Genomic DNA, 14,415 nt, shown 5'->3' on the forward strand with positions numbered 1-14,415 from the left:
TACCTCGTGATATACGAAAAGTGGGCGTGGTACGTAATCAAACACGCGGACACGCGATTATAAATTAACCATGATACTAGTTCTCACCTTAAACTTCCGTCTGTCAACTCATAGGGTGGTAAGGGTGTCGAATCGCCTTCGTATGAGTGCTGTAGAATGCAAAATCGGGTTCATGGTTTTCATCACGTGAGTAATAATAAACTCCCACAATCGAATACTGCCAGGATTCTTATAAAAACAAACAACGTTACCTCATCAGATATATCAAGGCCATGGTACATTTAAATGTATCATGGCCAGCCATGGTTTATTTTAAATGTACCATAGCCAGCCATGGTTTAACTTAAATGTACCATGGCCAGCCAGGGTTTATAAGATATGTACCCTGGAATTTGGCTTTGAAGTTAGGTGGTTTCATGGTACATAACATATTATAATATGAAAAATGATTGGAATTTATAAATATCCATTAGTTTGCAATTGCTTGTCCAAAACATTTATATACTGTACTCACATATGTAAGTATGTATTATTTCTGTTAATAAGTATGTATTATTTCTGTTAATAAGTATGTATGTATGTACATTAACATTAACATGTACATAAATGAATTAGGGACCAAAGCATTGAAATGAGAGATACGCTTGCTCCAACAATTAGTGCTGCACAGTATCATCTGTAGGTGTTATTGATATCATAATGATTATCTCATTCAAAACAACTGATAGCTGTACAAAAGGTTCGCGTCCAAGTAAAGCAGTGTTAACTGCAACATAAAGATATACCAGTGTGCGACCATGTGTGAGGTAGTGCTGAGCGGTATTGGATTTTAATAGGTGGTACGATATTGACTTAATATATGCTGGTTTCACGGTATAAGGTGGTAAAGACAAATTCATTTAAAACAACACATATAAGTATCTGTGACTCTGTGTACTGTGTGTTTACATCAAAAGAAAGTGGTATAAATGAATAAAATCATACCAACACCACAGAGTGGACAAAATTAAGTGTCTGATACATGTTTGCTTAAGATACAGGTAAGAAAGATTAATTGGTACACTTTGTGTGGCTTAATAGAATTTTGCTTACTTTGTACTACATTGTCACCAATACTAAACACTCTTTCAGATGGCACACTCGTAGCACACAGATAACTACTTTCGGGCTGCAGAAGATAGTAGTGGCATGCAGCTTGCTTCTAAGCTCCACCATTGTAGTGGTGATCCATCAATATCTAAGATGGAATATTGCAAATACATCTCAGCTTCGCATCGAATTCTTTCTGATACGTTAAAGTGAGTGCGAGTTAGTAGTAAAAGTAGCAGTCTTACCAAATATCGGGGCTGAATTTTTCTTTTCTTTTCTTAGTGAGGGGCTCGCTATTTTCTGTTTCATTTTGCCCTGATTAAGAGTTGGACACAACCCTGTCAGTAGATTCAGTTTCCAACATGGATGTTTCCTGTAGTAAAACTTGTACTAGTTCATCAGTTAATTTGTACTTGTCCTTAAATCTTGGATCAAGGAAAGAACATTTGTCCAAGAGTATGTTAACTTCTGTACCAGCATAACAATGCTCTAGATCACTGTTGATATGATCTTTAATTTTACAGGTTAAGGCAGTATCGATCATCTTGGTGGTTCACCATTGTCTCTCAAATTAACTGTATCATTGGCTTTATTGCTGAGCAAGTAACCCTCTTTAGCAAATCAGTTACCTGTTGAAAAGGTTTGATAGCTGCAACAACAGACTGTAAAACATCGATATCTTGCCAACTAGGAACCAAATGCGACATTTTACAATCTTGAGCCAGCACTGCTCGTATTGTATCTTGTTGCTCCAGAATTCTTACAATCATATCGCACTTGGATCCGAAACATCTCTCTTCAACATTTTGTTGGCAAGTCTTTTTGTTCTTGGACTACTTTGAGGTTGCATTTTCGTTTCCAACTATATGAAAAGGCTGAAACCACTTTTTTACATAGTGAAAGTACTATTCAGTTCTTTGTTGTTTATTGCAAGGTCTAAATTGTGACCGAAACAACTCAAACAGAGCCATCCAAGCATTTTACAAGCAAGCTCTATGTTACTTGCACCGTCAGTGGTTATACTGAGTAGCTTTTGTGAGTCAATGTGCCACTCCTGAAGGGTGATACTTAAGGCATCTTGAAGGCTTTCTCCAATATGGTCTTCTGGGGTATAATGAGCCTGCAAGCAATGACTCCTCAGTTTCCAGGTTGAATCCACATAATGTATAGTTAAGCAAAGATAAGGCTCACTGGTGCATGATGACCACAAATCTGCTGTGGCAGAAAAATTCCCCATCTGATTTGTTATTTTGTGTTGTACATCTTCTTTTGTTATTTCATATAGTGAAGGAATAGCAAGTCTGCTGAGGTGATCCTTATGTGGCATGTCGTATCGGGGATTTAACTTGCTGACTAGTTCACGAAAACCATCATTATATCAACTATGGAAATTGGCAACATAACAGTCACAATGTAGCAAGTTACAGCATCAGTAAGAGATTTCTGTTCCCTAGAGCCCCTTCCTGTCTTTCTCAAAACAACCAGTGATAGTTGGTGTACTAGCCGCAGCTGCTGCTGTGGACTTGGATTCTCTAGATATTGATTGCTTCGTCGAACCTGACAGTGCTTGCAGTTCACTGAACTGCACAGTGTGATGCATTCGTAAATGACTGGTTAAATTACTCGTATTAAACCACTTCGCCGTTACTTTCTTAAAGCATAACTTATACAAGTAGGAGTGTCAAAGTTAGTTGGGTTGCCTGAAACAACTCCAAAGTAGTCTCATACTTTAGAGGTAGTATTCCACTTAGAAATTAACTGTACACTAGTGGCATCATTACTATCGGTACTGATGATGAGGGATGGCTTTCTGTTAAACTACCAGTCTCAGTCTGATCGGCTTCAACATCTAAGGTTTTGCTTGTCATGTTTCATGCCATGCTGTAAATAAATATGGTAGAAAAAAATTTACATTGCACACTAAATTGGTTTTACAGTTGGAACAAAATACATTACAAAGCTAGTGTGTTTAGTGCTATTGTATGACAGCTGCTTTAACTTGTTTTTCTGTTGTTCTTTGTCAACTGGATGCATTATTAGTTGTCACCTGGATGTGTTGTTCTTTGTCAACTGTATGGTATCACTCACATGTTAAAGCAGATGCTAATTATTATTGTTGTTGTGTTAGCTGTGCAAGTTCTACTATTAATATGAGCAGTATTGACAGATAGGACAGTTTTATTATTTTGCACTGTGGTTTAATTAAAGTACCGTCACACCACCCGCTCAGCACTAGTTTGAGGTATGCAAGTTGCGAATAATCAAATAGTGCAATTGTAAAAGTATTAATGAGAACAAAGTGATGCTGCTAGATTTTAAGTCCCGTGAGCATCTTCATAAATGCCACTCAAATTTGAATGATTCTCAATAAAGCAATGTGTATAGATTCTCTGATAGCAATAAATAGTTGGAGTTTGGCCGTCTTTCCTTTGTTCATGGCATTGCTGTATACAGGAAAGGTGGCCAAACTCAAACTGTTTATTGCTATCAGAGAATCTATACACTTTGCTTTACTGAGAATGAAGATGCTCACAGGACTCAGTATCACTTTTTTCTAATTAATACTTTTAAAATACTATCTGATTATTCACAACTTGCATTAATCACATACCTCACACATGGGGTATATCACTACTTTTTGTCGCAGTTAACTCTGCTTTACTTGGATGCACACATTTTTTTGCTGTCATAAGCTGTTTTGGATGGAATTACAAACTTTTTTGTTTAAATAAGCATACTCTCAATGTAGCAGATCTAGGTGGGTTTCCATGGTTTTGACAGAATCCCCTTTTAAATTTAGATTACAATGACAGAATATTGCTGTAGACAATTTATCATAGTGCAACACTGTTTCAAATATGATTGTAGTTTAAGTGGCATGCAACTGCAGTCAACTAACATCCATTTTAGCTTCTAAATCCTTAGTAACGCTTTTAATTTCATCTCGCACTGCATTAAAACGATCAAGATACTCTAATAAAGCAGTCACAAAGCAGCTCTAATAAAGCAATTCAAGTTACAGCTTAGTTAAAACTTTTGCCTAGCATTACATTGCATTGTCACAGGAAGTTAAGTTGCTAGCTACTTATGGACTTTACAATATAAAAACACAGCACCTGTAGAAACATCACTGTTTTATTAGAGTGTGGATTGACTGCTCTATTTTAGAGTGTCTTAATTTACTTGACTAACTGAAGTGGAGGAGCCACGCCACTGCCCATACTACAGTATGAGCACTTGTGAAGAATTGAAGGGAAGAGAAAATGGTGAGTAAGTCCAGAGATAACAGAGGAGTGCATAATTATCTGTCTTAAATAAACACCTCTAAAATTTATATTATTTATAAAATAAGCACACCAAAATATGCTATGATCTTTCAGACATGTTCAGAAGATCTATGACTGTTGCGAAGGTTGTCATTTTGTATTGCAGAGATTGAGACACAATTGGTGAGTTGGCATGTATTTGTGTTATAAAAATTAGTTGTAAAACATAAACAAAGTTCATTTAATTAGTACATACCATGACAGGATGTATTTGTACTATCATGATAGTACAAAGTTATTGGACCAGAGTGAAAATTTTACTGCTATATTTGGAGGTTGTCTGGAGATGACACTGTAGTACCTCAGTGTTACCTTGATAATCCTTCACTAGTACAGTGAAAACATGTCATTGTAGGGACAAAATTTTGTCTGATCGTATTAAGGAGGTGGCTACAGTATGCAGCTGCTTTGTACACAGTTGGCACATGAGGGGATTTTTATGGTGGACAGTTTAGACAAGTCACCTCATTATACAGGTTTTTCACTGTGTTTAAAGCTATACTTAAAGGACATATGAAGCCAGAAGCATACAAGCACAGAAGATTTAACCATGCAACATTTATACAGTACGGCATTGCCTTACTTGGAACGCCACAAATCCACAGGCCAATCGGTAAGAAGCATCTGCAATGCAGTATTTTTTATTAACTGGCTATAAAGAGGGATTTAGTGATGGATTTTTATTGTGTTGCAGTGTGTGAGACCAGCAGCAAAAACCAATCTGCTAGCAAATGCTAAAAATGTTGATCCACATAGGCTATGTCACCACAGATGGAGCGTTTCAAGTTGGCTGCAATGGCTGGCAGCCCAAAGTGTAAGAATTTTCACCTTCAATGCTTATAAGCTCCTGATGAAGCAAATGATGATATTGTTATCTATAGGATATCTGGAAAGATATTTTCAGAATATCTGTTTCAGCTCTACTATATAGTAGCTAAGGCATAACACAAAAAAGTAACACCATTCACTTCCAGCATTCCAGTGGTTTAGTGGTGACCACAAGTCAAAACTGTCTGAGCAAACAGTGGTGGTTTTTCAGACTACAGAAGCCCTGGAATGCCTTCAACACCCCCAAATTCCAAATATCTAATGTCCTAAATCTTACACAGTGAAAACTACCTTGGTGGCTACTTGTATAGAAGTTGCCTCTCTAAGAAGGCCAACTTTTATATACTCATACTATATTATGGTATTTATGTTACAATGTGTCTAATCAAGTCGCCTTGTCATCATCCATTTAAACACAATCCCTGAATGTGTCATTTTGTCAATTTGCAAAAATTTTGACTGTAAAGTGACCAGAGTAATGTTTTAGTGTATATTGTTACCATTAATATTGTTCACCATTGTTAACCATACATATGTATGCACTTTTACTTCTTCATGACTTTTCCTCTTCAGGTTTACTGATATGCCTACGCAGTTTTGTGCTGACTGGTCTGTGCATAATGTGATGATTTAAAATACTCCTGGTACATAGTGTTTCTTGTATGCATATGTTGTAATGTGTCCACACATCTTAGACATATTGTCCCCTATAAATACTCAGTTCCATTTTGCCACTGGGTTGTAAGTGGGTTGAGTCAGGACATTTGGATCACATTTTGTCCTGGGCAAGTGGATCTCATCCACTCGCAGAATCAAATCACATGTAAAATAAATTACAGTGGAAACTGTCCATTGCCACCTTTGCTCAATATATGTGTAGGTGACAGTATATAAATTCTCACTAAAGGGATTTGGAATAGGCCGATTGTCTTTCTATACTGGTAGCCTTTAAGACAGGTTTCACTGCAACAAGCTTGATTGTACTGATGGAGTGTACATACTAGAGATGCAACAATATGTTGCTTGTTGTGTCATTTGATATATTGCTGTATCATGATGCAATACCTGAATGGAGACTACGTATCGATACTGTTGCAACTTTAGTACATACTTTTATGTGAACCACACCCAGTTGTCAAGAATGTGTATTAACTGTCTAGACATACTGGAGCCACACCCACTCGTCTGCATTCTGCAAAAGGAGTCACACATTGTTGTCAGTAGACTTACTCCCAGTTATTGATCATTGTTTGGAGAAGCACCATGAATATGCCTTTATATGAGACCTGCTGCTGTGGTAGAATCTGCTGGGCCAAACTGGAGATATTGTTTTCATAACAGTTATATCACAGACAGTCGTACAATTATTACATTATTATTGTGTACTGTTGGGTATTCATGTTTCTTGTGTATGCTGCAACTGCATGTGTATATACACATGCTTGTACCTATATCATTTCTGTGGGGTTGCCTTTACAGGCTATACTGTAAATGACACTTGTTTTATGGCTACATGCACTCATTAACTACACTTACTACTCGCACACAGCCCATTGTAATAACCAGTGACCACAGGTGTGCTCTGTGTCATTCTTTAAATACCTTAAGCCCCACCCTTTGAGAGCAAATTATGTGGGGGTGACAAATCAAATTACCAACTAACCGGGCATAGTTTTTGCACACTTCTTTATGGCTACATGCACTGATTAACTACACTTACTCTAGTTCAATAACCAGTGACCACAGTTGTGCTTTGCATCATTCTTTAAATTCTTAAGCAGCACCCTTAGAGAGTAAATTATGTGGGGGCGAGTAAATCCAAATTTCAAACTAGCCATTCTTGAAAACATATGCAACAATCTCAACGAAACTTTTAGAACAGTTTAAAGACACATTGCCTATATGCCAAGCGAGTATTGCGGAAACAACAGTAATTCTGTGGCCTTTGTATTTGACCTCTAGGTCGACTGAAACTTTGTTTGGTGTTGAAATTACGACCAGGGTGATAATGTGTGCCAAAATCGATGACGTGAATCTTGAGGTGGTTGAGAGAATATGGAAGTGATAGCAGGTAATCATTGTTCGGAATGCGCAAGGCATACAACTACGGTTGTGTTTAACTGCATGTGATTAAAAGACAAACAAACAAATGAAATCTCCCCTTTGATGTCGACAATCTTGATCTCAAAACAATCAACATGGATTTGCTTCACTCTCTGTGTGGTGGTAGTTACTAGTGACAAAATGAGCTTAATTCTAGAGTTTCATAGGGATAGCGTAAATGACGAGTGAGTTACAGGTAGGCCGAATTTGACAACGCTGTAAAATCCTCACATGTAGTGTTAACGTCATTTATTGTCTGCGGCACACATTTCTGCTTTACTGGCCGCATTGCTTGATTTACTACTGTGAGGTTTGATCTAATCAAAAACAGCCAAGCTGTAAAAAAAGGTCTGGGCCTCCAAAAAGTTAGGGTGAAAAAGATGTGAAATACAAGGTGGTGGCCAAGAAATGGCTGTGATAGTAGGTTAATGCCAAAAAATTAAATTATGACAATTCTGGTGAATTTGTATTGCCTCCTCCACGTTTCATTAGGATTCAGCACACAATTCACCCGAATTGTCGTTATTAAAATTTTCACCAATAAACTACCATCACAGCCATTTCTTGGCTGCCACCTTGGATTTAACATCTTTTTCACCCTGAATTCGTTGGAGGCCACACCCTTTTTTACAGCTTGGCTGTTTTGATTAGATATCACTTCTTTTTGTAATTTCATACCTAAAGCCAGCCTATGGCCAGCTTTGGGTATTACTTTTAACTTGTCTTTTTCTTTTCTATAGGAATAAGGATTAGCTATGGATATGATGCAGAAATATTTTAATGTTTATTAAGCTATACATGTATACATTTAACAACGTTATTCAGTAATTATTACAACTGTGTTGATTAATCATTAACTCAATACAGGCTGAATTGTTTGCAGCTGAATACTCTACAGGTAAATGCGTATGTAGCTGAAATTCTACAAGGAAACTCACAATGTAGCTGTACTCTTAGACTACATGGTGAACAGTTTGTAGTTGAACTCACCACAGAGTGACTCATAATCTAATAGAAAGAATTGTAAGATAGCTGAACTTTCAACAGGATGGTTTTCTTTTAGGTGAACTCTCTACAGGGTGATTTGTTTCTAACTGATCTTTCTATGGGGTGATTTGTTTTAGCTGATCTTCCTACAGGGTGATTTGGAACGTAGCTGATCTCTCTATATGTTGACTTGTTTCTATATAGCTCATTTCTCCACAGGGTGACTTCTTTCTAGCTGAACTATCTGCAGGGTGACTTGTTTCTATCTGATCTCTATACAGAGTGATTTCTTTTGAGCTGACTTCTATAGGGTTCTTGTTTCTAGTTGATCTCTCTACAGAGTGACTTGAAAACTAGTTGAAATTGTTGCAGGGAAACTTATTTCTAGCTGATTTCTGTACAGGGTGATTTGTTTCTGGATGCTGAGAGAAGCTGAACCCTCCACAGGGTGACTTAAAATGAGGTTGGACTCTCTACAGGGTGTCTGGTTTCCAGATCTCTCTACAGTGTGCCTGGTTTCCAGATCTCTCTACAGGGTGATTTTTCCATCTGATCTCTCTACAGTGCGATTAGTTTCTAGCTGATCTTTCTACAGGATGACTTGTTTCTAACTGATTCTTCTATGAGATGATTTATGGCAGTTTTTGTAAGTGTGCAAAAAGAGGAAGAAAAATAAGAAGAAAAAAAAAACAAAGAAACTAAGCAAGTCGCATATCTCAGGAATGCTTGAAGCGATTTTGCCTAAATTTGGTATGTGGAGTATTGATGTTGGTGGGCGTGTCCACAGCAATATTTTTCTTGTTTTGTAAAGACAGCACAGAGCTACAGTATGCAGGTGCAAAAATTGTGTTTTCCTTTTTCCTGTTTTAGTTTCTTCCTGTCAATATACTTCACAGTGTTGCATGCCGGTTTCTTGGTGTTGATCGTCCTCAATTGTAACATCATAATATCAAACAGTATGGTAATACATTTTAAGTAAGGCTGCCGATGCATGCCACCTGCCTTTAAAAATCACCCTAGAAACATCTTATGCAACAAAGATCACCTGTACGGAATCATAATAGTCCATCTACCATCAAATACAGTTAAAAAACAAGAAAACACTTACAGGTGGCCAGGTGAAGAATTTTAAAATGCTCTTCAAAATTTTCATCTACCAACATGCTTGCCTGCCTGCCTGCCTGACCACAGTTGCAAGGCTGGAGGCCAAACAAAGCAGCATACCACCACCATTTTATGCCACAATAACAAACTTACCAGTAGCATGTGCCTTTGGGTTCTGATGAGTGTGTGGTCTCTGCACCTTTATTGTTAATTGACATATAACCAAGCCCAAAATTCCTTCAGAGCGACCCCAAACCCTTCCAACAAGTTTACATACGTAAAATATTAAAAATTTCCTGATTTTCTACTAACTGACTTAAAGATTCTATATCATTCATACCACAATACAGAAATTTTAGAGTTACATCGATTTACCAATACACCTATAACTGATATATTTTCTGCAACATTACTGATTTCGAATCGGCAATGTTTTTTAGTAGTGGGTTGCATCTAAATGGAGTTTAAAGAATTTAAACATAGTTAATGATGGAAGCGGATTGTGCAGGCACCCTCCACTCAATTAACAATCTAATAGTCACGAGTGTGCATTAGTCAGAATCTAAACACATGCGTACTTTCATAATTTATTTGTTTAAACTGTGAGTGGTGGTTTACGAAAAGCTCTCCCTCCCCTCCCATTGTCGTGTGTGCTAGAACATTGTTGTATGCATGATTGTTCTCAACAGGTTACCATACTCAGCACAGTGGGAAGAGTTTCCTTGTTTTGTTTCATTGTATGCTGCTACTTCCTACCATTGATTTTGTATTATGCTATTGCTACAGAAAGGAATGACCAGTCTATTCTTATTCAGTTTGTGATAGATTTGTTGTGTTGTGAATGTTAAGGATGAGCAACAACACAGGCCTGTATCACATATGATGAGCAGTAATTTGTACTTGTACTGCGGAAGATGAGCAGAAATTATGAATGTGCTAGTGCTCCGGAAGATGAGCAATACAGTAATTGATGTGTGCTTGTACTTTGGAAGATATGCAGTAATGTGTATGTGCTCATATTGCAGAAGTGCTCTCAGTCCTCTCTATTCTTATATAGCTGAGAATGTGATAGCACAGGGTCCTCAGAATGCCACCTTTCCCCATAGGCCGTTCACCCAAGTTTATGCCTAATTTTTCTCCCAGAGGCTAAAGATTTAGTAGTGTGTGTAGTTTAGTGGCCCTGTTCTATTTAGTAAGCCAGGTGGCAGGGCCCTGTGCACTTACCACTATCACACACCTTAGATGTTAGCCTAACTTGAGAATTGAACTCTTGGCCACTTGGGAATTGAACTCTTGGCCACTTAGAAACAGTTAGCATCTCAAGCCTAATAGTGCGTTTACACTAGCAGTTGGGCACGGTATGGCACAGTACAGCACGGCACAGTATGCTTAATTTTGCTAGTGTAATTGGGTATCAATCCGAACCAAACCATTACGTGCAGACTCGCCTGGCCCTGCTACTTCAACCGTGCTGGCTCGGTACGGCACGGCATGGTAGACTTGAAACAAACCTTGCTATATCCTTGGCTGCTGTACATAAATACGATGGCTTCTACCATGGCCAAACATGAAACAAAGTCCAGTTACCACGTTCAACTTGAAATGAGCTGTCCATCGAGCGGTAGCCACTGATATTGTCCCTCACACGGATTGCTGGTAACTTGTACGACAGCAACAGCTTGAAACGAGCTTGAAAATGGCAAAGGCATCTCGTAGGACGATACTTTAGCCATCACGTGGTTATGTATAAACTTGCCCAGCATGGCTATTTCCTTACCAATGTAAACGTGCACTTAAAACGTAGCATACCGTATCGTGCTGTACCGTACCAAGCTGGAGCTACTAGTGTAAACACACTATTACACTTCACCAATGATGTTACAAGATCTACCATGCAAAAGACAGAGCAATTATAGTCTGTAAGTGAAATATTTGACTGATTTTCAATAATACCGATAGCGTGATGTTGGTACAAATACAGTACCAATATTTACTGTATATCAGAAGGTGCACCTCTACAAAATTTATCACAGTATTTGATAATTGATATAACAGTACATCACTGTAGTTGTGACATCAGAGTCACTTAAGAACGAATTGCATATACAGTAAACACCCTAAAATAATCATTTTCCTTTAATGTACTATACAGTATATATAATTATTATGTTAAATTAATACAGTGGACCCTGTATTAATTTAACTTAATACAGGGTCCACTGGTCATCTGGAGTAAATATAATCACTTTTGCATAACAGCCATAGTCACAAGGTCCCAAATATATTGTGGTCTGTATTAAATGGCTACACCTGTTAAACACCCCTAATGGCTAACCAAGAATTCATCTACAGTATGTTTCACTACATATACATATTATTTTGACTTCCGTATATCACCTACTACCGGTATGTTAGTATGAGTACTTAGTGGGTTTTTTAGTCAACAATCTACAATTATCATACTTCCTGCCTTGGAATGAATGTTACGTGTCATTGCTTAAAGGTTTCTATTAGCAAAAGTTGTAAGTTCCTTGCCCTTTTTTACTTATACTGTAGAATTGGGTTGTTAAGCACATGTGCTTAAAATTTTTGGAGAAAACTTTTGTAAAAAAAATCATACTAGCTGTTAGGCACATATTATGCCTAATAAACAACTATGGTGTTAACACGGAATCACTATGTTGTACAGTTTGTGCCAGTTACCACACCAGGATATTTCTGGGTGAAATCCTTCAAAATGAACAAGAACATTGCAATCCAGAAGGCTGATTGTTGTATGCACAGTGACGGGAGAGATGTAGGCACTCAAGGAGACATTCATTTTCCAGTAATACCAGCGTGGTTTCTTCCCGTGTGTAGCTTTATCATGTCTTGAGCCTTGTGTGCGCTTATCAGCCATGGTTAATCACAAGAAAAGTGTATGCACTTAACAAATAATATGTGCTTCATAGACACATGCGCATAACAACCCGACTCTACGGTAATGAAATATTTTGGCTGGCAGGAGATTCTTAATTGTAATTGTCGCTTTATAATGGTCATAGTCACTATAATGCTGCTGACCACCATATTCAGGTAAGGTTTTCTATAAAAGTCACTTGTACATAAAGACCAGACATTTCTATGACTACTATATTCAGGCTTCACTGTAATCTTAATAGAGTCCATAGTGCTAACAAACCTCTCCATAATTTACTTCCTCCTTTCTTGGATTTTGTCCTTTTTCTTCCTCTCCATGTAGCTACTGGTTCATCATCAGATGAGTCATCAGTAGATGAATCGTTACCTAGTGCAAAATAATAAGGATGCTGTAAGACCACACATTTAACATTTATAATCCCTGTGTGAGTCATTTTTCTGAATACAAATAATGTGAAACAATATTGATTGAATGCACACATGCACACTTTACATCTGTTAACAACAGGAAATGTCTGTTCAAGTTTGCACTGGAGCATGGGTGCTTAGGGATTGTCCGTCAATGGCAAATGCATAGTCAGCAAAGAATTTCAATGCATTTATTGTGTTTAATCACAAACTCCCAACTTGGTTGTTTCCAGTATGATAAAAATACTTAAATACTAAAGTAAATACTTTTTGCGACAAGCACAAACCAGTACACAAATTAAAAACCAGAGATGATGCATTTACTGTACTATACATGTGTATATTTATGGAAGAACCTGCAATACAATTCATAAGAACAACTTTCCAACAACGTTATTGACCTGCTACAGAAAAATGAACTTGGGTGGACAAAGGATAGCATTCTGTCACAAGGTAAACATGATTGGTAGATGTTTTGTGGAAATTGGATGGCCTCACAAAAAGCCCACACACACACACACGTGCGCGTGTGTGCGCATATACAAAAGCAAAGCCTTCAGCTGCTACTATACGGTCACGCTGCCCAGTGGCCAGCACTAGGGCACCTGTACACTATTCAGGTGCTATAAGTCAGTGCAGGCATTCCCTCCTGGGGCAGTGTACCATGTCTCACAGGTGAAGGTGTGGGAACCTGAAGTCCCACCTGGACCCTCAACTGCTATATGAGACATGGACAGTTGAGCACAAGCACACGCGAATGGACGGACGCACGCACGCACACGTACATGCACACAAAGGTAAAGCAAAGCTTTTGGCTACCACTAGCACATCCACTCCTACCCAGTAAACCAGCAGCACTGAAATGTAAGTCAGGGCAGAGTAATCCACAGAAAGCTGTACTAGGCTTGCAAAATATGCAACATTTTGGCTTCTCTGCACAAAAATTGTGCCTATTATGCTGGCACTATTCTCAATGTTTTGGCAACCTATACAAATTATGCTGGCATAATCAGCACAGGCCTAAGCTGTACAATGTCTCACAGGTGAAGGTCTCAGCACCCAAAGTCCCACCTGGACCTTCACCCACTTTGTGAAACACAGGCAGTTGGCATTTGTTTTCCCACTTAATATCAGGTACCTTTTAAAACTGGGCATTGAAAAACACTTTGTAAAATACTTTCATAGCAACTTATCGGAAGTATCATCGGTTGACCTGAAGGCACTTCTGGGCTTTAGTTATACCTCAGCAATGCTGCCAAGGCACGTTGAGGCTAATGTAAGGCTGGTGTCTGGCCAATATTTTAAGTGAGAAAGTGTAAACCTTCATACTTAATATATATGTATACAATACTATATACCATACTGTATCTATCTATTGTAGCTAGCCCTCTTACACTACCATAACTACAGTAGATGATTGTAGCTATACACTTATGTATAAAACAATCACTACCAACTGTGCTCTTCAATGATTAGAACACGCTTCCCTGTACTTAAACGGTCAGTGTACTCTCTTAATGATCTAGCTGCAATCAACTACAGTTATGCTATAGAAAACAGAATATGGCAACCAAGTAGTTTAATTTATTGCATGGTTCACTCAAGATAAGCATAGAGATTAAGATACTCTAATAAAGAAGTCACAGAGACC

General features: G+C 38.0%; 2 protein-coding genes across 2 annotated transcripts in view; both read right to left on the bottom strand.

Moving 5' to 3' along the window:
* The window catches only part of LOC136252145 (ubiquitin-like modifier-activating enzyme 1), a 571,137-nt gene that overhangs the window by 32,338 nt on the left and 524,384 nt on the right, over positions 1-14,415 (bottom strand). The gene's annotated exons all lie outside the window — the stretch shown is intronic.
* LOC136252144 (uncharacterized) overlaps positions 1-14,415 on the bottom strand; it is an 89,052-nt gene that overhangs the window by 10,718 nt on the left and 63,919 nt on the right. Inside the window, exon 6 of the mRNA XM_066044534.1 lies at positions 12,619-12,723. Within this exon, the coding sequence (XP_065900606.1) occupies positions 12,619-12,723 (105 nt within the window). The remainder of the gene's footprint in view (positions 1-12,618; positions 12,724-14,415) is intronic.

Source organism: Dysidea avara, chromosome 4, assembly GCF_963678975.1.
Source record: "Dysidea avara chromosome 4, odDysAvar1.4, whole genome shotgun sequence".
Taxonomy (NCBI): Eukaryota; Metazoa; Porifera; class Demospongiae; order Dictyoceratida; family Dysideidae; genus Dysidea; species Dysidea avara.